Below are 24,026 nucleotides of genomic sequence, written 5' to 3'. Positions count from 1 at the left end.
AAGTGGAAACTGAGGGCATTCCCTGGTGGCATAATGGTTAGGGCTCCTGAGCTTTCACTGCTGTGGCCTGGGTTCAGTCCCTGGTCAGGGAACTAAGATCCTGCAAGCATGCAAGAAAGTAAAAAAAAAAACAAAAAACACAGTGGAATGAAGCTCAGGGTAAGGTCAGAACTTCTCAGGAAACCAAGAAAATGTTTGTAATCTAGAAAAAAAAAAAAGTGGAGCACAATACTACCAACTAAAAAGTAGAAACAGCCTAAATGTCCATCAGCTGCATGTGTGTGTGCTCAGTCACTTCAGCTGTGTCCGACTCTTTGCAACCCCATGGACTGTAGCCCGCCAGGCTCCTCTGTCCATGGGATTCTCCAGACAAGAATATTGGAGTGGGTTGCCATGCCCTCCTCCAGGGGATCTTCCTGACCCAGGGATTGAACCAGCATCTCTTGTATCTCCTACATTGGCAGGAGACTTCTTTACCCCTAGCGCCACCTGAGAAGTCTGTCCATCAGCTGATACATGGATAAATACAATGTGGTACAGCCATACAGTGAGACGTTATCTGACAATGAAAAGAAATGATGTACTGACACGTGCTACAACATGACGGATCCTGAAAACACTTTGCGAAGTGAAAGAAGACAAAAAATCACTTCTTTATTCACAGTAGCCAAGATATGGAAACAACTCAAATGTCCAGCAGCAGATGAATGGATAAAGAAAATGCTATAAAGCCATACAGTAGAATATTATTCAGCCTTAACAAAGAAATCCTTCCATTTGTGACAGTCATGATGTGAAGTGAAATAAGCCAGTCAAAAAAGGACAAATTCTGCATGATTCCACTTACATGAGGTATCCAGAACACTCAAACTCGGGGGGTGGGGGAGGGACAGACTGGGAGTTTGGGGGTAGTAGATACAAATGACTACATAATAAAACAGGGAAGCAACAAGGTCCTACCATATAGCAGAGGGAACTATATTTAACATCCTATAACAAACCATAATGGGAAATATGAAAAGACTATGTATACAGATAGGTGTAACTGAATCACTTTGCTGTGCAGCAGAAACTACCACAACACTGTAAGTCAACATACTCTTCAATGGGAAATAATAAAAATTAAAATAGCTCAGAGTCATCGAAGAAGAGAACAGATGGGATGGGGAGGTGGGGGAGAGTTGTTTAAGGAGCACACAGTTAGAGTTCAAAGACCTGCTGTTCAGCGTGTGACAATAGTTGACAGCATTGTATTGTGCACTGAGGAAAGTGTGAAGTGGGTAGATCTCACGTTGTGTTCTGAACACCCATACACACATATACACACACACAAAGACCCCATGTTCTGTGATCCCATTTACACAGAAACGTTCCAAACAGGCAGATCTCCAGAGAGAAAAAGGAGCCCAGTGGTGACCAGGGCCTGAGAGGGATAGAGGGGTTGGGTTGACGGTTAAAGGGGTGCAGGGTTTCTTAAGGGGGATGAAGTGGTTCCAAGATTGACTGCAGAGGTGACTGCCCTGAACTGTGCACTTTAAATGGATGAATTCTCTGCTGTGTAAATTCTATTTCAATACAGCCATTTTACAGTGGGGCACCAAAATCTCGAAAAAGAATCCTGCCAAACTGAGATGAATACATCTTTCATTAAATGCCCACAAACTGCAGCCGGTTCGTTCCTCAACTCCCCACTTGTATATCTGTGACACTGAAAGTGTCACTTGAGGATGTGAAGTGAGGGGCATGTATCCTCTGGACATCTCACCTTGTCCTGGGCAAAGAGAGGTTAAGCAGTTCCTCAGAGAGGGACAGGAACTGCAGCCCAGAGAGGGTCAGCTTCCTGCCTGGCATCACACAGCCCTGGGGCTCCAAGAGACCGTCAGACGTCAAACGTGAGTTCAAATGTGTGTGAGGTTCCAACCCCAGCCTCCACTCTGACCCCTGGCTGCCTCCTCCTTCCGACTTTGCAGAAAGAAAAAAAAAAAAAGCCATGCCAGGAAGCATCCATCACAGCCTGTCCAACTGGGCCGGAGGGGCAGGGGTCAGCAAGGAGGTGACCTCAAGGTCTCCGTGGGGACTAGGATCCGGCAGGGCTGGGGGTGAGAGGCTGGAATTTTTCCCACCCTGCGATTTTCCTGCGTCAACCCAGGAGGGCGCCCTGGATGCCGCCAGCCCTGCCCCCAACCTCCTTCCTCTCTTGATACAGCTTCCCGCCTGAGGATGGGGGAAGGGGGTGTGCCAAGGTGGAACCACTGGGCCCAGGAGAGAAGGCACTTGGGGATGGACAAAATGAGGGTCGCTGGCCCAGAGAGGCCGAGGGCCTGCCGTAGAGTCATGCAGCCTCAGGGACTTCGTGTAAATGGGGCAGCAGGGCTGCTCCCGTCCTGCAGGGCCTCCCGCGGACTCCACTGCTCTGCCCAGGAGTTGGACCCTAGCCCGGCCTTGGGTGTGTGAGAAGCCCTTGGCCCTGGGCCCTGCCCCGGTCCTTCCTCCCCCCACACACTGGGGACTCAGCCCTTCCTTGTGTTAAATAGAAACCTCTTTATTCTAAGTATCGTACGTTCCTTAATACATTGGATTGAGGCCAGACCTTGAGGTGAGGGGAAAGGGGGGGCCTGGGATATTTGTGTACAGCCTTCCAAAACGCCACCCACCCCACGCTGGGCTGGGGAGCTGGTGCTGGGAACGGGCTTCATGGCCTTGGGAAAGTCCTTGCTCCTTCTAGCTGGTTTCTCCTCGGAACAGGGAGTTTGGGGGTAGGGGAGAAGACTGCTAAGGATCTTGCCAGCCCAAGGGTCTGTGGTGCCAGGCTGGGAGTCGAGTTGGGGTGAGGGAGGATGGTCTGTCAGCAGCAAAGATGGGGGGCACTGAGGTGGGGTTGGGAGAGTCTCAGCGTCGGGCCTGGGGCCGCCGTAATGGAGACGGAGCCGGAGGCCTAGGCCAGGGCAGGCAGGCCAGCCGGGAGAGGGTGAGGCGGCCCAGGAAAAGAGGGAGGCTGAGGCAGATAGGCGGCCGGGGCACGGGTATGTCTGCGAAGAAGGCACGGTCCCGAGGCGGGGACAGGGCTGCCACCTCGCAGAGTTCCAGGTCCCGGGTCACCGCCAGGATCTCCTGGCGGGCGGCCGTGTGGCGCAGACCACGGATGTCAAGGAGTGTTGCCACGTGCTTCTGCCTGGGGGCGGAGGAGGGGACAGGTGCATGGGGGCCTCCAGATACACTCCCAGCCCACCTGGGACACCCACGCCCCCCAGCTGTCTCTTCCAGAACTTGTCTCAGCTCTGGAGCCCCTTTGCTCTCTCCATATCCCTCCTCCATATCCGTTCCCCCCAGATCCTCCCTTCCCACCAGCCTCCCTAGATCCCACCAGCCCCCCTCCAGAACTTCCCTCCCAACCAGTCCAAATCCCCCTACTCACAGTGGATTCCAGAACCCTCACCTCCAAAACCAGCACAAGAATCTTCCTCTCCATCCCATCTCAGCTCTTGATTAAAATAACCTGCCATCTTCACCCCTTCAGGAGTTCAGACCACTCCTGAATGACCATTCTGCTACTCTCACGCCTGTTTCAGCTCTGGACTCTGTAGCAACCCTTAACTTCATCTTCACTTTGATCTCACACGGCTCCACATTATCACTCAGATCTAGCCTGGAAGTGCTCACCCCCATCCCTATCCTAACCTTTACCTCATCCCAACACCCAGTCTAGAATATTCTCCACCACTGCTGTTTGGACTGTCGTCCAAATTCAACCTCAGAACACTCCCTTCACCACTAGCCCATTCCTGGCATTGTTATCAAGCAAAATTCTCCCCCAGAACCCAAAATTCACCTTGGGGACCCTTACTCCCACCAGAAACTCTGCTCAAAATTAACTCTATTCCACAACCCTCGCCCCTAAGTGCAACACATCGGAACCTTGCCTTTTCCCGATCTCAGCTCCAGATCCCGGATCCAAAACTCAATTCCAGAGTCACCATATTTCAATTCAATATCCTGCACCCAACATTCATTTCCAGAACTTTCATTTCAAATAAGGTTCTGGGGTCTTTACCACTCCCTTCAATCCAGCTCAGCATCTTCACCTGATCACATTCCAAATTCGAAATCCCCATAGCTCCCAAACACTAGTCTAATATGCAGCTGGTGGGCTGTATATCCAAGTTCAGATTCAAGTTCAGAAACCCCAGCCCAGCAGGAGTGCTGGGACCCCTACTGCCATGCAACTCTGAGATGTTGTGCTTTCCCACACCTCACAACCAGAACTATCCATCCTGAATCAGTTCCAGAGTCCTTACCTTCAGCCCCAAGTCCTGACCCTAAACCCAGCTGATGCGGCACTCCGGGGTCCTGTGGGGTGTGTCTCTCTGAATACAGAATGTCTGTCTGCCCGACCAATGCTGTAGGACTACTCCCAACACCACCTTATGCAAGTGGCGGTGTTGTGTGGTGGTCAGGAGTACCAGCTTTAGAGCCTACTGCCTGGGTTCAAGTCCAGACTTTGCTGCTGGCTAGCTGTGACATTTGGGGTCAGCTAGTTAACCTCTGCCTGCCTTGGATGGTGCTAAGCTGTCAGAACAGTGCTTGCCTTTTACCTGCAAAGAGTCTCTAAAATAGCTTTCATTCTAAAATAACTCTTACTTATAGAGTGGGTGTGTGCGCCGCTGTTTTAGGTCTGACCTAAGGACTCAATAAGCAAGAACTGGTGTTGTTACTGCTGTTACCACGGATGATGGTAAATCATCCCCCGCTAATCATGAAAAGAGAACTATTGTCCCCATGGATCAGAGGAGACTGAGGCTCAGACAGGATCACAAAGAGTCCATCAGGACCTGAACGGCCCCTGCCACTATCCCAGTGCGTGTGCGCCCGTGCGCCCCTGCGTGTCCCCGAGTCCCCCGCGGCTCCCCTGATGGGCCGGCCCTTCCTGCCGGCCGGGCGGCCCCGCGCCCGCCCTGCCCCGGGCTTCCTGTGACTGCTTGTTTGTTTGTGAGCCCTGGTGGCGGCGGCGGCAGCGACGGCGGCGGCAGAAGGAGGGAAATCGTATTAATAATGCCCTGGTTTCCAGCAGGAAACGGCCGTCAGACACGCTCGCCGCCTCCCTCCCTCGCCCAGGAGGCAGGAAACGCACGGACGGATATGCCAGGGCTCGCGGGAGACCTCGGCCCTGCCGGCGGCAGAAAGGGACCGGGCGGCCGTGGGGGGTGGGGATCTCACCTGATGTCCGGGTAGTCCCGCACCAGCACCCCCACCTCCATCTGGATGCTCGGCGTATCTTCCAGGCGGAGAACTTCGGCCAAACGGGGCACCACGGCGTCCAGCCACGAGGCCTGGGACTCCTGCAGTTAAGAGAGGACCCCGGGCTCACACCCTCGCCCCCAGTCAACGCTTACCCCCTTGAAACCACCCTCTCCCGAGGCCCCGCCGTTTTCTCGTAGGTAAAACCAGGCAGAGGGCGGGCTGTAGTCAGAGATTATCTGGAAACTTTGGAAATTTGAAGGAAAATCCGTAATATAATCTACTGTTTGTAGATAATTTGGGGCTCAGGGACAAAATGTTACCACTGGGGAAACTGGACAAAGCATGCCAGAGATCTCTCTCCGCGCTCTTTCTTATAAACACATGTGAATCTACAGTTATCTCCCCACAAATTAACAAGAAAATTCCAAGGACTCTAGGTTAGAAACTCCCGGGATAGTCTGAGTGAGACTCTTCCGGTCTTGATGATTATAACTGGGTACAAATAAGATTTGCTGATTTTAAATGCTTGGATTTGGGAGCGCTCAAGTTCTGAGTTTCTGTTGCATTTAGCGACTCTCTGTGCTCGTAATAATAGCTAGAGTTCAGGATTCCAGGTCCTAAGCCCCTTTGACTGATCGAATCGCCACAACAACGCATAGGAACCATTTTTTCTCATTTGAGCCCAGACTGAGCTCTCGCCGCCGGGAGAAAGCCCACTTTTTACCCGCCTCTAGAGAGCAGAGATCAGAGTGTTACAGTTGGGTACAAGTTGGGTGAGGGTCCCATTCTAAGCCCCCGCCCCCGGCTATCGAGTCCCGGTTTTCCTGGTTTTGGAGCCCCCCCGCCCTCTGACCGCACTGACCAGCCGTCGGAACAGCCTCTCCAGCTGCGCGGCGTCCTCCCGGAGCCTTCCGGCCACGCGGCTGCGGGTCCGCGCGGAGCCACAGCGCAGGCGCCCGCGGAACAGGGGCCGCACGTACTCGACGAGCGCCCGCCGGTGCAGCTCGGCCACCAGCGCCTGGGGACCGGGGAAGCCGCGAGGGGCTGTGAGCCGTCGATGACCCTCTCTCCCCGTTTCCCACCCGCCCGCGCCCCTCCGGGTACCCAACGGGAACCCCTCCCCGCCCCCAGTCCCCAGGCAGTCCTCCTGACTCCTTATGGGGAACCCGACCTGCTCCCTAATCAGCCCGAGGGACCGGCCCCCAAAGGATGCCCCATCCCAGCCCTCTCCGGCTTTCTCCGGAGCTCCACCTCCCAGAGGCCCCAACCCTGCCGGCAACCCCCTCCCCCGCTACACCCCGATACCCGTGGGCACCCTCTGCGCAGACCCCAGATTGAGCGCCACCTATCGCTCCCTGATAGAGTTGCTCCCCACCTAGAGGAGGTCTCTCCCAGCCGAGCACTCTGGCTCCCCTCCGCCCTCGCCCCACGGCCGCCCGGGTTCCACCCCGCACCCCTCCCCCGCCCAAGCAGACGCACCTGGTAAGGCTCATCCTGCATTCTGCGCAGCGCCAGGGCCTTAGCGCCCAGCGTGCCCACGATGCCGTCCAGGGCCTCCGAGCTGCTCAGCCACTTCCTGCGCATCAGCTTGCTAAAGTGCGGCTGGGTGGGACAGAGTGGGCAGAGGTTCGAGGCTCGCCTCCTTTCCACACTCTTTCTTCACTTAGCAATTCAATATTTGTTCCCCCAACTCTGCTCCTGGCACAGTGCTGGGGACACAGCAGTGCCAGAGACAGTCCAGCCCTGCCTCCCTGGGGGCTCACAGTCCAGAAGGGGAGACGGACCCACTCCCAGGGGGTTAGGAAGTCCAGAGGGGAATGGCTGAGTCAGCATAGAGACTACAGGAGGGCTTCCTGGAGGAAGGCCCAGAAGATGGTCACTGTTACCCAAGTGAGGAGTGGGAGAGGGGGTGGCTGAATCCAGGGGAAAGCCAGTGTGAAGAAGATTCAGATTTCAGATGGGCCTGCAGGTCAGAGGGCCAGAAAGGTCAGTGTGGCTGGCAAAACCATCTAGATAATTCACAGGCCCAATGCAAAGTGAAAATGGGAGACCTTTGTTCAAAAATAATTACTTAAGAGGCAGCAGAGTGTTAAACCAAGCTAAGGGCCAATCTAAGCAGGGAAAGGAGTTAGGGTTAGCAAGGAGGGGGAAGGTCATGTATGACTGCCCAGTGGACAGATGGGGCTGGTCAGGTGAACGGCGCAGAACACACAAGCCTCCCAGGCTGTGTGAGGATCTCCAGATTTCTCCTGAGGGTACTGGGGAGCCATGGAAGGTTCTGAGCAGGAGAGGGAGCAGATCAGCTCTGTGCTTCACCGAGATGACTGGGAGGGGGCAAGACTGAGGCAGAAATGGGGGGTCTGGAAGGAGGGGGAAGGGATGAGGAGGAGGCAAGGAGAATACAGGTACAGATGCATAGGATGTAGTGGGTGGTCCCCTGTCGGGGGAGGGGCAGGAGGCATCTGGATCCTGGAGGTGGGATGGGGAGTGGGTCTGTCCCTGAGATGGAGGCTGGGAGGAGCAAGGGGAGATGCTGCTGTTGGGTGGACACTGGGAGCAGGAGGCCCCCAGACACCCTTGAGGTTGGTGTCCATGGGGGCCCGAAGCAGGATCCAATCCCATTCGGCCCTGCACCCCCTTCCTGCTTTCTCATCCCACAGTAGCCATTTTCTGATCCTCCAAAAATGTGGGCTTTTGTTAGAAAGCAGGTGTGAATCAAACGAGCCGTCTCTCTTAGTACAGCACTCGACTCAGGAAGTGTTGTTGTTGCTATGAACTCTGTACATTTACGAAGATCACAATGATCAGTACCCGAGAGCTAAACACTTTATGGCCGCAAGCCCATTGCTTCCTCACAGCCATCTGAGAAGGCTGTGCTCATTTTCCAGATGAGCAAACAGCGACCCCAAAGGGAAAGCCATTTGCCCAAGACCCCATACCTGGAAGGGGTACTGCCAGGCCTGGAATAAAGACTGTACCTAATTCCCCCACCGCACTCACTTACTTTCATTCCCATACTTGTCCATTTAGTCATTCAACAAACATTCTCTGAACCTTTCCTGCATGGCCCAGCCCTGTGTTGATCACTGGGAACACATCAGAGAACTCCTGGGGACACAGCGCAAAATGAGATAAACAAAACTCCAAGCGTGTGATCATTGTAAGCCTTTGGGGGGAATCTGAATTCTGATGTGATATGTGATGATATTAAGGACTGATTGTTCCATTTGTTAGGTAGGAGAGTGGCAGTGAATTATGTTTTTTTTAAAAGGCCAGGTTCCTTATCTTTTTGGAGATACAGGTTAAAGTACTGATGGATGATGACAGGATGTCAAGGATGTAGCTTTAAAAGAAACCAGTGGGCAGGAGAGGTGGGGGAGAGGTGGAGCTGATACTTGCTGGAGCTGGTCCATGGGAGGTCATTCTGCTGACTTTTGTGTATGTTTGAAATTTTCCATTACAACAAAGTTATTTTAGAAGCATTCCAACAAATCCTTGCCCTTGAGAAGCTAACATTCCAATGGGAGGAGACAGATTGGAAAAAAAAAAAGGAAAGGATATAGCATGGCAGGTAGTGATAAGTGCTTTGGAGACAAACAGAGCCTGGGGGGTGGAGGGGGAGTCTCAGGGGGCTTCTATTTTAAATAGGACAGTCAGAGGAGGTCCTTCTGAGAAGGTGACATTTGAGCCAAAACTTGCAAGAGGTGAGAGAGGGAGCTCTGGGGCTACTGAGGGAAGAGAAGTCCAGGCAGAGGTTCCAGCAGGTGCAAAGATACTGAAGTCGGAATGTGTCTGACACGTTAAGGAGCAGCTGGCGGGGAGTGTGGCTGGAGTGGAAGAAGCAAGGAGGGAAGCGGGAGAAGATGAGGTCGGAGAGGAAAAGGGCAGACCATCCAGGCCCTTGGGGGGCCACAGCGAGGACCTTGGGTTTTGCCCAGAGTGAGCTGGGAGCCATGGGGGGTTCTGAGCAGAGGTGGGACACAACCTGATACACAGCGTGGACTGAGCGCAGATTGCAACCAGACACACGCACAACGCTCAGTTCTGTTCCCCCGTGTTCCCACCAGCCCCCGACTCCTTCTGAACCTTGTCCCCTCTGCGCATGTGCAGGAGCCCAGAGATGAGTAAATGGGGCTCTTGGGACTAGGAGAGGCTGGGCAGGGATTTGGGGGACCTCAGTGAGGAGGAGCTCCACCCAGTCCCCAAGGCCCCTTCCTGCTGATGGCTATCCTCCCCCGACCATGTCCTCCTACCTCTTCCTTCCTGCACCCCCTACCCCCCTAAACCACCCAGATACAGCCGTTACCCCACCCCACCCCTCTGCTTCCCGAACACTGAGTCATGGGCTGAAGGAGCTGCAGGATGAGGTGGGGGCGCCCCCTAACCCTGGCCCCACCCGAGCCCACCGCCTCTCACCTGCAGCTCCTGGAACAGCAGGTCGGTCAGGATGCGGTGGCAGAGTCGGATCACACGGTCCAGAGCGCTGGCGGCCGCTTCCCGGGCTGGCTCACTCTCAGGGGGCCCCACTCGGGCCAGGCGCTCCGCCAGAGCCCTGCAGGGATCCATGGAACCAAAAGTCATGGACCCAAACATCTCAGCCCAACTGTCTGGACCTGTCTCCCCTTAGATGGACCCTATTTTGTGCGTCGCAGGGGTGACAGGTCAGAGGGGGGAGCTGGCGGAAGTCAGGGGCTCTGGGGAGGGCCTGGGGTGAGAAATATCAGGCGATGTCTGGAGGGTTGGGGATTTGCGGGGGCTCTGTGGACTGTCTGGGAGTCTAGGGGGATGTAGTGGAGAGAAGCGGTCTCTCTGGGTCTGTTTCTCTTGGTGCTTTCTGGGTGAGAGTGGGGATACCTCCATCCTAAAAGTCTGTGATTCTAAAGGACTATAATTCTAAAATTCTACCTTTCTCATTTTCTGTCATTGTAACAACTGATGACCATCTCCATCACTGAAAGGAGAATAACCTGGTTTGGAGGGCACTTGGCACTTTCTGCTCAAATTCCAGCAGACCCCCTTCTGAGAACATATCCCTGAGTCCCCACACTTGTGCCAGGTGTTTCTCTACAAAAGAGTGGAGGCCACTGTCCACCCACTGCGGACAGATTAAATGAATGATGGCAGGTCCAGACAGTGGACAACAGTTCAGATACGAAAGAGGAATGTGGGAACTCCTCAGGTGCTCACAGAAAGACCGCCAAGGTGTAAAAGGGAGAAGGACAGAGTGTGTTCAATATTCTACCATCTGTGTTCTGGGGGGAGTCATCCCCCCTTTTTTTTGGCTATGATGCAAGGCATGTGCATGTGGGATCTTAGTTCCCCACCAGGGATAGACATTTCACCCCCTGCATTGGAAGCACAGAGTCTTAACTGCCAGGGAAGTCCCTGTATTTCTGTTTTTTTAAGGGAAGAAATAATATGTATGTACATAGTAATATATTTACTTGTGTATGTATGAAATATGCATATGCATGCACATCTCTGCATATGCATGAAGCGTGCCTCTGCATATGTACACTTATTTACACATATTTCCTGGAAAATGTATCAAATAACCCTGCAAAGATATGGGAGACGTTAGTAATAACTGGACCAGAGGAGCAACGGAGGGAAGCTTTTCATTGTATGCCCTATTGTATCTTGAATGCATTCCCGATTTAAAAAACTCAGTTAAAAATAAGTCAATAAAAAAGGAAGTAATATAATTGAATCACTTTGCTGTACAGCAGAAATTAACACAACATTGTAAATCAACTATCAAGTAAGATAAAAGCATTAAAAAAAAATATAATTCCTAGAGTCTGGCTTCTAGGTTCCTATAATTCCAACACCCCCAGGTTTTCATTACTCTATAATCTAGTGATGCTGTGGTTCTTTCTAGGACTCCCAGGTTTTAGGATTCTCAGGTCCCCTGTGTATGCCTCTCGGGGCCAGGTGTGCAGTCCCCACCCAGGATCCAGGCACCCCAGTTGAGCTTGTCACCCTGGACTGGCATCTCCCCCATACCCGGTGGATGCTCTCACCTCAGAGGGGGCCCACAGTTGACCAGGGAGATGGTCCTGCTGATGTAGGTGTCGGGTGGCAGCTCGCGGACTCCTGGGTTCTCATGGAATCGCTCAACGCGCTGCTGGAAGCTGGTGGGAGGAGAAAGCGGAAATGGCAGACAGATGGAAGCACCGCAGGATAAGGGTCCCTGGCTGGGCAGTCAGCCTGCAAAACCTGTGAGGCCTACAGAGGTGCCCCTGCCCATCTTGACTTGATTCACTTTCATCTGTCCTCTCTCTGTTGGATCCCGGGTCCAGATGCCCACCCCCCATCCCCAGTCCTCCGTACCTCTGCAGGAACTCTGCCAGCCCTCCTAGGCAGCAGTGGGCCATGCGCTCCCCGAACTCCTGGCTGATGCGGGGCGCTCGCTCTGTATGTTCTTCCAGCAGCTGCATGGTCCAGGGGGGTGAGGAGGGGGTGAGGAGGGAGCCAGGTCCCAGTTGCCCACCCCGGCTGATTCTCCCTCCTCTTCCCTGCCCTGTACCTCACACACGTCCTGGGCCAGGTTGCTGGACCAGTCCTCCGTGCTCCCCCAGTGCTCCCCGTCCTCCTGCAGCACTCGAAGCAGGGCTGCCCGCGTCTGAGCCTGGAGGAGGGCAGAGGCAGGGGTCAGAACCCCGGGAGCCTCTCCCACCACAATCCCCATACCTTAGGCCCCAGCAGGTCTGGAGTCTACCTGTGAGCTCATCAAGGCAACACCGGAGAGAGGGACTGGCCCAGAAAACTGCCCCAGCCCTTTCCATTCCTAAGCCTACAATTTGGCGCCTGATATTAAGAGTCTGTGGTTTTAAGGCACCTCCATCTAATGGCCAGAGGGCTTGAGGGTTTATTCTCTCATTATCTGATGATTCTAAGGCCCTGCTCTCAGGTTCTACAAAACAGTTCGCTCAGGGTTTCCAAATTCTGAGAGTCAAGAATTCCAAGAATCTGAGGTTCTCAGGTTTACACATCTCTGATTCTCTAGTCCTGCCCTGTCTTCAGTTCAGTGAGTCTGAGAATCTAGACTTGTTCGAGTCTAAACTTCAAAGCTTCAAGTTTAGAATCGAACTGATTAGAATCAGAATTGCAACTAGAATTAGAATTGCAAAGATTCTGATTTCTGTGGCTGAGGCAGGACTGGCTTTTAGACCAGAAACACAGCTGTGGCTGGGATGGGTGTTTACAGCAGGGCCATTCTGCTTAGTGGTAACTATGCCCGGCCAATCATTAAGCATGTTTATTTACTATCAGCCCTGCTTATAAGCAAAGATTTTTTTTAATATAAATTTACTTATTTTAATTGGAGGCTAATTACTTTACAATATTGTATTGGTTTTGTCATACATCAACATGAATCCTGCAAAGATGTTTCGATGCCCTCTTTCTGTGAGTCCTTGGGTCTGTGAGCTGAGGTCCTGTGACCGACTCTGTCTTGCTGTAAGATTTGAAGTGTCCGAATATATTGAACCTTTACCGAGTGTCCCTATGCCCCGCTGGGTGCTTGAGATACACTGAACATGAGACAGAATTCATCAGTATGGGCTTACATTTCTCTCTTTTGGACAAAACTCAGAAGTCCATAAAGGGAAAAGGGAGATGGAAATAGGGAAAGGGGGAGGGGAGAGGCCCCCCAAGCCCAGTGTAACCCCCACCCACCTCTGCAGAGTGCCTCCCGCTTCCTGATCACCAATGCCAAGTTCTGGGTACCTTCACGTCTGTGACACATTCATCCTCCAAGCCACGAAGGGTGCCGGGTGACAGAAGGGGCCCCAGCTCCCCGTTCTCCAGAGCAACCATGTCCACCAGACCCAGGACCTCTCTAGGGGTGGGGGAAAGAGGCAGGGGGTCTGTGAGAGCTGGGGCTGGACAACTGAACCCCTCCCCACACTCACCCCTTCATGCTCTCTGTGTTTGTGACCTGAGCCACTCCCTTCCTCCCTTGGGGCCAGCTTTGCTCATCCCTCAAAGGAAGTCTCTGGAATTGTTGCTCCCTTGGCTCCAGCTCTCTGAGTCAGCTCCCTGATGGATGGTGTCCGGACAAGACTTGGAGGGATCAAGTCCAGACGTGATGATCTGGCACGCAAGGTCTCACCCACCAGAGGTTCACAGGACAGCTCCCTTCCACCTCCGCCCCTAGTCCCTGCGGCCTCGCCTCGCCTGGTAGGCCTCCCCCATCAGCCCTCACCACTGGCTTCTGCCCTTCTGCGTGCTCCGGCCTGTGCCATGCCATCACTCTCACCACACCCACTACCCCCACACACACCAGCCTTTGGCTCATGGCATCCCCTCAGCCAGAAGCCCCATTTCCCTGAAAGTCAGACTTAACATCTCACATCCTAGGCTCCCTATTCTGCCTCCCCCTCTGACAGTCGGCACGTGAGTGCCATGAACAGATATTCCCAAATGGGATGTGGGTTGGGGTAACTGTTGCCTTACTATTCTTCTGGTGTCAGCACCCTGATTTTGATGAGGAACCACCCACTCCCTCTCCTTCCAGTGCGTGGTTTGCGTGTGGCTGATCCCTTTTCCCTGGAGTCCGTAGTGACCCAGTTATCGCTAATCATGGTATTCCATCCTCTGGCCACAAGGATGGAATGTTTTAAGGTCCAAAGCCTCGATGGTTATAAAATTCTAGGACTGGAGGTGTCAATGGTACTCGGGTTCTAGGTGCTAAGATTATAGAATTCAAGAGGCTAAAACTGTGAAGGATCAACAGTGTCAAAGTTCTAGGATCCAAAGAGGGGGATAGTGAATTTCCTAGTGGTCTAGTGGTTAGGACTCAGCTTTCACTGCTGAGGGCGGGTTCAGTCCCTAGTCAGGGAATTAAGATCCCACAAGCTTTACATGGCAGACCAGAAAAAAAAAGCTAAGGTATAGGACTGAAAAGGCTCATCAGCACCAAGGTTCTAGAATTGAAAATGTCATCAATTCTAAAGTTCTAAGATTGGAAGAGTCATCGGTGCTAGTGCCCTAGGGTTGAAGGCTAGAGCGCTGTATGGGTTCTAGAATTCTAAGGGTCAACAGTGCCCAGATTTCAGCAGGACAAGGGTCACTGGTGCTAAGATTCTCGGATTAGAAGGGTGGGCAGTGCTAAAATTCTAAGAGTGCAAGTGTTGAGGATTCTAAGGTTCGTGTCCGGTGCTAAGGTTCTAAGATCAGAGGCTTGCTGTTGCTGAGTTCTAGCATGGAGCTGAGCCATAAGATTCTCCGACTGTAAATGTCACCAGCGCTGAGTCTGGAAGGGTCAAAGATGTTCAAGTTCTAAGATCGAAAGTCCAGGGTCCTTAGGATCTGAAAAGGCCGGGACTGGACGGGGTGGAGGGAGGGGCGTTCTACGCGACTTCGGGGCAGCTGATCGCTGGTCCCCAGCTCACCTGGGGTACACCTGGTTGTGCCAGTGCAGCAGCGCGTAGCGGTCGGCCAGCGGCAGCCTCCGGCGGGCGGCGGCCCCCATCCACTCGGCCAGCGCGCCGTGGTAGCCGCGCAGGTAGACGCCAAAGGCGCCCAGACCGGCTGGGTAGGAAGGCGCCAGGCGGCCCCGCACGACGCCCATGTCCTCCAGCAGCCGTCCCCGCAGCGCTTCCAGCTGCCCGGCCAGGCCCCCGGGCGCCCCGGGCGCCGCCGCCTCTAAGCGCTCCCGGGCCGCGCGAGCCACCGCCTCGGCCCAGCGGGCGCGCAGCTTGCGGGCAGCCTCGGGTCCCCGGCGCCCGTCGGCCGCCTCCTCCTGCACCAACACCTGGCCCAGCTGCGCCACGGCGCCCGCACCAGAGCCCGCGCCCAGCCCGGGGCCCGCCAGCGTCTCGCGCACCAGAGCCCACATCTCGCGCTGCAGGGCCTCGTAGAGCAGAGCCACGTCCCGCGCCCGGCGGCCGCCGCCCGCGCCCTCGGCCTTGGGTGGCCCGGGCGCGCCGCCCCCCGACGACGCCAGCTCTTCGGCCTCTAGCTCCAAGATGTGCTCGTCGGCCCGCGCGAGCTCACGCTGCTGGATCAAGCTCAGGATCTCCAACACTGTGGGCGCAAAGCGGGCGATCAGGGGCTGGAAAACGGGGCGGAAGGGGGCGAAGAATGGGAAAAGGTGGGACTCGAAGGGGAGAAGGTTCGGGGTGGTGCGGGGGTGGGGGCAGAGGTGGAGGAGGAGGTCAAGGGAGGAAGGTGAGGAGAATGGAGAGAATGAGGAGAGGGGTCAGGACTTGGGGAGGGGAGGATGGGGGAGAGGGGATGAAGGTGAGAGAATGAGAGAGTCAGGAAAAGGAGACAGGAGAGGGTTGAGGAGGGAAGAGGGGGTTTGGTGATGGGAGAGGGGGTCTGGATATGGGAAGGAGGTCAAAAGACTAGAGGGTGTCTAGGAAGAGGATAAGATGGGGGAGTCAGAGTAAGATGGGGGTAGGGGTTGAGGAAGAAGGAAAGGATTAGGGCTTGGGGTAAGGGGTCAGCGCTGGGAAGAGAGTATCAGGGGGTGGGTTAGGATATGGGGAGGGGTCGGGGAGCTGAGGCCGGATAGGATAGAAAAAGCGCGTCAAGATTTTAAAAAAGGCATCAGAGAAAGTGGAGAGGCTGAGGGAGGGCAGTCAGGTCCAGGTGAGGGGAGAGATGGGGGCCTGGAGGTGGGAGGAGGATGTGAGGACCGGAAGTGGGGCTTTTGGGGTGCAGACAACTGTGGGGGTGATCTGGCTCTCTGGTGATTTCACACGCCCCCAGGAGAGGGGAGTCCTCTGAGGGGCTGAGAGGCCTCTGAGTGAAGGCAGAAGCAGGGTCCCAGTGGCCCAGGGTTACCCCCAACACCTCCCCCCACTCCCCTTCCTCCCTGGCAGAGAAACTATTTCCTGGCCAGTGCTATTTCTGCCCATCCGTTTCCAGAAGGCGGGGGCTCCACTCACCCGCTTTGCACCTCCCTGCAGTGCCCTCCCAGTCCCTAGGGCGCCAGGCTGAAATAGCCTCTGATGCAGGATGTGGAAGGCATCAGAGGATGAAGAAAGGGGACTCCGGTGCTGGGGCAGCAGGGGCTGTCCATGGGGGGAGGCCAGGGGTGGGGGTCGGGGAATAGAGACAGGGCCGGGGGTGGGGTTGGATGAAGGTGGGGATTGGGACAGGGTTGGGGTTGGGATGGAGTGTCGGGGTTGGGGCTGGAGATGAGGATGGGGTGAAGGTGGGGGTTGGGATGCGGGAGTTCAGGATGAGAGCCAGGGTGATGCTGCAATCTGAAGAGCGTGGGGAAGGAGCTGAGGATGGCGTCTGGGCTTCGGGGTAGGGATGAGGCTGGGGATGACTTGAGGCGATGGTGAGGATGGAAAGAAGGAGGTGAGTTTGAAGAAGCCTGGAGGTGAGCTGGGGTTAGGAATGCAGAGAGTGAAGTTGGAGGCTGGAAGTGGGTGGTTAGGATTGGGACTGAGAGGATGAGTTTGGGTTAAGGTTGAAAATGGGGGCTGGGAATGCCACTCGAACCAGGAAGTTGGGGAAGGGAGTGGGGTTGAAGGGGGACACTGAGATAGACCTGGGGTTGGGGGGTGGGAGTGAGATGGAAGAGGGGAAAGAGTTGCACACAGGGATGGGATTGAGGGTGGGATGAGAGGAAAGGGACGGGCCATGGCATGGGACTGGACCGCTTGGCAGTTGTCATGGTGTTGGACATAGCTCTCAGGTTAAAGATGGCATTTGGAAAAAGGGATGGGTTGAGAATAAGCATGTGGATGTGTCTCAGGGTGGAGACAGATGATAGAGTTGGAATAAGTGTGACTGGAAACCAGAAAGGCACCAAGGAAAACATTGGGGTTTGGGGTACAGCTGGGGTTGAGGATACAGCTAGAGTGGCATTGTGATTTGAATTGTGTTTGTCCCCCCAACCTCAAAAAAAAAACAAAAAAACAAAGATATGTGAAGCCCTAACCCTTAATACCTCAGAATGGGATCTTATTTGGAAATAAGTCATTTGCAGAGGTCATCAAGTTAAAATGGGATAACAGGGTGGGCCCTGATCCTGTGTGACTGTCATCTTTGTAAGAAGGGAAATTCGGACACCAAGACCGACAGGTACAGAGGAGATGAGGTGAAAATAGAGAAGGCCACAGGAGGATGGAAGGCGGGAGGGATGCAGCGACAAAGCCAGAAACGCCCAGGAGTGCCAGAGTGCCAGCAGGTGGCAGAGGCCAGGCAGGCCTCAGAGTGGGCGTGGCCCTGCCAACACCTTGATTTCAGACCTTTTCAACTGCAAGAGAATAAACATCTGTGGTCTTAAGCCAGCCAGTTTGTGTACTAACAGGAAACTAACCCAGGTGGTGATGGGTTTGGGGGGATGTAGCCGGGAGATGGAGGGAGACATCAGGCATGGGGGTGAGCTTGAAGATGAAACTTGGGTATAAGTGGAAGTAGGGATGAAGTTGAAGGTGGAGGCTGGGGCTGGGGGTTTAGGACTGGGGTGGAGTTAGGGCTGGGGTTCAGAGTGGGATGGAAGAAGAGATTGATGATGAAGGAGGAGGTTGAGGTGGGGGTTGGAGTTTGGGGCCAGAATCAGGGCTAAGGATGGGAATGGGATGGACTGTGGAGGTTAGGGAGGGGTTTAAGGTCAAGGTCAAATGTAGATACTTTGAAAGGAGATGGGATTGAGGCCGAATTTGAGGGGAGTAAGGGAAAGAGGTTTGAAACTGGAGACAGGGAGGGCATTGGAGATGAGACCAGAGTTGCTGATTTGATTGTCATGGGACCACGGGGCAAGTTTGAAGGTGGCAGGTGGAGAAAGGGACAGACTGGGGCTGGGGGTGGAGATGAGGCTGAAGCTGGAGCTTGACGATGGAGATCAGGACCACAGGAGGGACAGGCTGGCCCTATCCATGGAGATGGGCAGATGGAAATTGGAGATGTGAATGGCAATGATGTCACAGGTAGAGACACTGTGATTCTCTCAGGTCTGAGCCAGGGCTCCCAACTCACCTGACAAGGGCTCTTTCACCTTTGGGGGCTCTGGGACCTTGGGCGGGGGCTCGGGAGCCGCCTCACCTGCGGGCACCACCCTCTCAGCCAGTGATGCCCGCCGGGGCTTGGGCCCACGCCCCAGTCTCAGGAAGGCCAGTCTCCGTGCAGCCTCTCCAGCCGCCTCCTCGTCGCCCTGGGCTCGGCTCCCCTGAAGCCTGGCCAGGAGGCCGAAGTCTGCTGAGCTCCTGCGAATCCCTGGCGACAGCACCCGGCCCAGGAAAGAGCGAGGCTGCCCATCCCTGGGGCTGCCCGCTCGCCGGCCGGGGGTTTTGCCCAGCCGGAAGGGGGACAGGCCTGCCAGCTTCTCCAGGGTGGCTCGACGACGACATGATGTTCCATTGGGCAGAGCCCCCAGCTCTGCAGCCTCCTCTTCTTCCAGTCCTGAGACTTCCTCAAAGGGGTTCCGAGAGGACCTCAGAGGCAGTGTCCCTGCCCGGGGCACCTTAGAGTCTGCCACCCCTAGACTCTTGAGGATGGGCATTTTGGCAGGAGAGGACCTGGGGGCGGAAGGCGGGGAAATGGACCATCGGTCAGTATTGTTGGTGATGGGTGGCATTGATGACAGAGCCTTTGTGTCCCCAGCACTTTGAAGCATGTGTGCCAAGCACTGGGCTGAGCACTTACATACCCCCAGAATCTGCACAACCTCCTGTGGTGAGCACTGTCACTATGCCCATTTTGCAGATGAGGAAACTGAGGCTCATAAGAGCCTAACATCCCATAGCGATTCAGGGACAAAGCTGGGATCCAGACCCAGGCCTGTCTGATTCTAGATCCTGGGCTCTTTCCCTGGAGCACTGGTGTTCAGATCCTTCCCCTGCCTCACTCCTGCCCTGGGACCCTCCTGTTCCAGAAGCAAACAGGCTGAGAGGGGAAGGTCCCCTCCTACATGGGGACCCAGACCGCACCCCACCATCCACCCAGGCATCCTGTTCACACTCTCGGGCACCTTCGTCTCCTCCCCATCCAGTCAGTACTCCTGTCACCTCTACCCAACTCATTCCGCCAGCAAACTTTTACTGGGAAAGATCCAGAACAAGCAAATCCATAGAGACAGAAAGATTAGTGGTTGCCAGTGACTGGGAGAAAGGGACTGGGGCCTGACCACTTAATGGGTACAGGGTTTCCTCTTAGAGGGATGGAGATGTTCTGGAATCTGTGGTGATGTTTGACCACCCCTTTGAATACACGAGATGCCACTGAACTGTACACTTTAAAATGGCTAATATGGTAAATTTAATGTTGTATAGATTTTACCACACACACACGTACATGCACACATGTACACACACACACACACACTTATTAGGTATTTGTATCAGTCCAGCCCTGTACAGGCACTGAGGGCACAGCAGTGGCCAAGGCAGATCCAGTCTCTGCCCCGTGGGGCTGGAAGCTTCCAGAGTCTGGCCCATTCCATCTCCTACATCCCTGTCTCCTCCCTCTTCATGGCTCCTACCCTAGTCCAAGCCCCCTCTTGCTTCTCTACTTCAGCCTCCTCCCTGATCTCCAGCCTAGTCCTCCAGTGCACCTTTGAGGCTTGTTAGGGCTCAAACCCGCCCCTCCCCTTCTCTCAGCAGCCCCTCCATGGCTCCCCAGTGCCCTCAGGACAAAATTCAGGCTGGCCAGCTGTATCCTTCATCAGCACTATCCCACATTTTCCTCCAGGCTCCTCTGGGCTTCAACATCTGCTTCTACATGGAACTCTGTTCTCCATGGTCCATTCAGGCTTTGGGACCCAGCTCAGATGGTGCCGCCTCCAGGAAGCTCTCCAGGATACCCAGGCTGAATCAGGTGCTCCCCTCCCTGATATTCCCACTCTGGGTCATCGCTGTCTGGGGATGGATTTGTGAGCCCCGAGAGGGCTGAGTCAGGACTGTCTGGGTCACCACTGTGTCCTCAGCTCCCAGGGCAGGCACTCTGGGAATGCATGAGAGCCAAACAGGAAACGAAGGAAGGGGGCAAGGACTTCATTTCTCGTGGGGGAGGAAGAATGATAAGTCAAACCAGACAGGTCAGCAAGAAGCAGGCTAGGCAGGGCCTCAGAAGTCAGAAAGAAGGGACTGAGCTTTTTCCCGAGGGCACTGGGGAGCTGTGAAGGGCTCTTTTTCCTTTGTTTTAACTTTTGGCCATGTGTGGGACCTCAATTCCCCAACCAGGGATTGAACCCACACCCCCTGCATTGGAAGGCAGAGTCTTAACCGCTGAACCGCTGGGGAAGTTCCGGAAGGGCACTTTTGAAAACAATGAAATAGTCCAAACATTCAGAAAAGTATAGAAAACAAATTTACTAAACACCCTTGTGCTTATGATCCTAGCTGCATCTAATGCAAATATATGGTCTCTTGGGTTCAGTTTTTGTTTTCTAAAGAAATAAACATTGCAGAGCATTCCCTGGTGATCCAGTAGTTAGGGGGCTGCCCAGGTGGTGCTAGTGGTAAAGAACTCGCTTGACAACGAGTTGGGATACCCAGGGAAGATCCCCCTGGGTTGGGAAGATCCCCCTGAGGAGGGCATGGCAATCCACTCCAGTATTATGCCTGGAGAATCCCATGGACAGAGGAGCCTAACAGGCTACAGTCCATGGGGTCGCAAAGGGCTGGACACGACTGAAGTGCTTTAGCACACACCAGTGGTTAGGACTCTGCGCGTTCACCGCCAAGGGCACAGCTTAGACACAGGTCAGGGAACTAAGACTCAAGCGTTGCAAATGCACTGAAGCCGCCCACACCCCTCCCTGATCCCTCTCCCAAGGAAAGCCATCCCTTTGCCTACCCAGACTAGTACCCAGAAATACCATATTGTTTTGCGTGGTTTCAAACTCTCTATAAACACTATCTTACTACATGCGTCCCCTACAACTTGCTTTTTTCTTTCCCCACATTTTCCACGTGAAATTTGTCCGTGCCTGTCGCTGTGGCTCTAATTAGCGCTACACGCTGTATTCCACTGTGCAACTATGACAAAATGTGTGAGGCATTGGAGGTTCCCACAGACACATGGGCTGCTTTCAACCGGGACAGGGTCGGAGCAGGCTAGGGCCAGAGTCGAGATGGGGCACTGGGTGTGGGGCTGCATGGGGGCACTGGGTGTGGGGCTGCATGGGGGCACTGGGAGGAAGCCGATGCTGAAGGGGCCCTGAGTTGGCTGGGCTGTGGGCACAAGCCTCTCCTTTGCTGGTGGTGACCCCACTTCTTTACTCCCTGAATTCAGCCTCTAGACCTTAGCCATTGACTCTCAAGCCTCCTGTTCCTCAAAACACCATCCTAGCCTCTCTGTAGTCTCCATGGTCCCCGATTCCCCCGGGAGGCAGTCACCATGGCAACTCTTGCCTGGAACCCCTGTGGCTGTGGGCAATTGGTGCCAGCCCCTCCACACACACACACACACACACACACGCATGCACACACCCCACATACTGATGCTCTTTCATCTTCCAAGCTGGGCTCCACAGGCCTCATCTTCAAAATGGCTCTGTCATTCCTAGAACTGGCTCCATCATTCCTCCCCCGCAAAAAACTCCACCTCCCCCTCAAAACAGGGGCCTTTGCTTTCCCTCCAGCAGAAGTCAACACCACTCAAACTAGATCTTTTTTCACCCAAACGAGATTTGACATTCCTACGCCAGCTCCCACATCCACCCCTAAACTGGGACCCCTCCCCCCCAAATCATTTCCAACATCCTCAGACCTGTCTGCAACATTTTCCCAAAACTGACCCCGACGTCTTTCCCTTTCCTGGCTCCAGCACCTACCTCTGCAACCTGACTCCAACATCCTGCCCCCTCCAGCCCCCTCTTCAGCCTCCGGGTGCTGGCCCCTGACTCACTTCCGAGGGATCCCTCAAGCCCCCCAGCCTCTGTGCCCCTCGCAGGATGTCTTGGCCACCAGAGCTTCCCTCTTTGGGCTCCTCCTCCTCTTCCTTGCTACCAGCCTTTCCCCAATGCCCCGAACGTTTTGCAGGCCGGCCAGCCTGTTTGCAGAAGTTGTTGCCTCCAGTCCCATGCCTGTGATCAGGGAGCTGCCCTGACCAGCTGTGTCCTACACAACCCCAGTTCAGACCCTGCCCGCAAACAACTCCGTCACCAGACCGGCCTGTTCCAGGTTCACCTACATCTTCAATCCCAGCCTTATCCCGCCTCCTGCTCTATCTCCATCCCAACCCTGGTCACCGCTCCCATCTCTGGGACCCCATCTCTTGGGGGCGGAGCAGACCGCCCATCCCTCTCTGGCCTCAGCCTTCCCACCTAACTCAGAGCGCTTCCGACCCAATGACACCATGCCTCTCTGCTCCCTTGGTGCTTCCAAGCTCTCCTTGACTCCCTGGCAGCCTGGATCGGCAGAGTCCCCATGGCGTGCCCTGCACCCTCCTCCTCCTGACCCCCCCTCCCCCCAGCCTCTTGCTGGCTGACGCCCCCCCCCACCAGGTCAGGCCCTAGAGTTTCTCTTTGCCCCCAGCCTCTCCTGGCTTCAGGGCACACACTCTCCCCAATTCTGGTCCAGCACCCAGTTCAGAGGCGCGGGGCGTGTGACTCCCCTCCTCTTGCACACTCACCTCCTCGTCACCGTCCCTCTGTCCCGGCTGCTGTCCTGTGTTAAGGCTCCTTCAGCCAGGACTGCCAAGAGCTTGGATCTGAGGAGGGGGGGTTAGAGGAGGTCAATTTCCTGTCAGGAAACCCCTCCCTCTCTGGGGCCAGGGGCGGGAAGGACTTGTTATCTGTCTGCCCTTTTAGGCCAGGCTGTGTTGGGCTGGGAAGAGGGACAAGGCTGCGGTCAGGCCCCACCTTCATCCACCCCGACCGGAATTGGCAACCCCCCCAGTCTGCTCTTCACACCTCCCAAGGTGACAACACCCTCCTGGGTACCCCCCAGAGACACCCCATGCTGGCTGTGGGCCCCGAAGTTCTCTCCTGGGTTTCCTGCTCTGGGGTGAAGACATGGAGGAAGGTTCTGCTGGGACCAGGGGCTGGTTGGAGGCCTCAGGGGGTGGCCCTGGGCAGGGCTTTGCTCCCGTGGTTCTCTCTGCCTAAAAGCCCATGTCTCCAGGTCTCCGTATGCCTGCCTTCTCGTTATTACCCAGGTCTCAGCTCCAGCGTCCTTTCCTCCAAGGAGAGGTTCCCGACCAGCAAAAGCCCTTCTGCCCATCCTGTACTCTCCTCCCTCCTCGGAGACATTGCTCTGGACTTCCCTGGTGGCTCAGACGGTAAATTGTCTGTCTACAATGTGAGAGACCTGGGTTCGATCCCTGGGTTCGATCCCTGGGTTGGAAAGATTCCCTGAAGAAGGAAATGGCAACCCACTCCAGTACTCTTGCCTTGAAAATCCCATGGACGGAGAAGCTTGGTGCAGGCTACTGTCCATGGGGTCGCAAAGAGTCGGGCATGACTGAGCGACTTCACTTTAGAGCACTTTCTACAATCTGAAATGATCAAATCCCTCTGTCTCCCTGGTGGATTTTCTGACTGTCCCAATCAAACGTAAATTCTATGCAGATTTTGCTTACCGTGTTCATCATGATAACCCTAAATACACGCCTGGCGCATAGTCGGTGCTCAGGAAAGATCTGTTAACGGAAGGCACCAGTGGGGATAGAGCAGTGCTAAGGAGGAAGTTGTGGATGAAGACGGCAGATGGGTTGGGGCTAGAAATGGGCTGGGGGTTGAATGGAGTCAGATGCAGGATTAGGGTTACTTTCAAGGCTGGGTTTTAGGCTTAGGTGGCCCTTTGGGTTCCCAGGCATAGTATCTCAGGTGTTTAGTATCTCAGGTGTTTGGCCTGAGAGAATGATCACTTGCCTCA

General features: G+C 54.8%; 1 protein-coding gene across 1 annotated transcript; it reads right to left on the bottom strand.

Moving 5' to 3' along the window:
• Positions 1–466: 466 nt before the first annotated feature.
• Positions 467–22,931, bottom strand: EXOC3L2 (exocyst complex component 3 like 2). The gene is made up of 12 exons (XM_070387534.1): positions 22,783–22,931; positions 18,187–18,725; positions 14,637–15,270; positions 12,970–13,081; positions 11,768–11,869; positions 11,572–11,672; positions 11,262–11,372; positions 9,655–9,790; positions 6,718–6,840; positions 6,101–6,256; positions 5,215–5,336; positions 467–3,172 (listed from the first exon to the last, which is right to left on the bottom strand). Exons 2-12 carry the CDS (start codon positions 18,707–18,709, stop codon positions 2,890–2,892), a joined length of 2,403 nt encoding a protein of 800 aa, XP_070243635.1. The 5' UTR covers positions 18,710–18,725; positions 22,783–22,931; the 3' UTR covers positions 467–2,889.
• Positions 22,932–24,026: the final 1,095 nt, after the last annotated feature.

Source organism: Bos mutus, chromosome 18 (assembly GCF_027580195.1).
Source record: "Bos mutus isolate GX-2022 chromosome 18, NWIPB_WYAK_1.1, whole genome shotgun sequence".
Taxonomy (NCBI): domain Eukaryota; kingdom Metazoa; phylum Chordata; class Mammalia; order Artiodactyla; family Bovidae; genus Bos; species Bos mutus.
Note: the sequence above shows the minus strand (reverse complement) of the source record. Positions and strands in the feature narration are given on the sequence as shown.

Coding starts and splice junctions, on each gene's coding strand:
- EXOC3L2 (XM_070387534.1), bottom strand. CDS start 18,709: ATGCCCATCCTCAAGAGTCTAGGGGTGGCAGACTCTAAGGTGCCCCGG. Junction 11,870..12,969: donor AATGTGTCACAGACGTGAAG/GTACCCAGAACT, acceptor GCCCTCCTCCAG/GCTCAGACGCGGGCAGCCCT. Junction 6,257..6,717: donor TGCAGGATGAGCCTTACCAG/GTGCGTCTGCTT, acceptor CCCGGTCCCCAG/GCGCTGGTGGCCGAGCTGCA.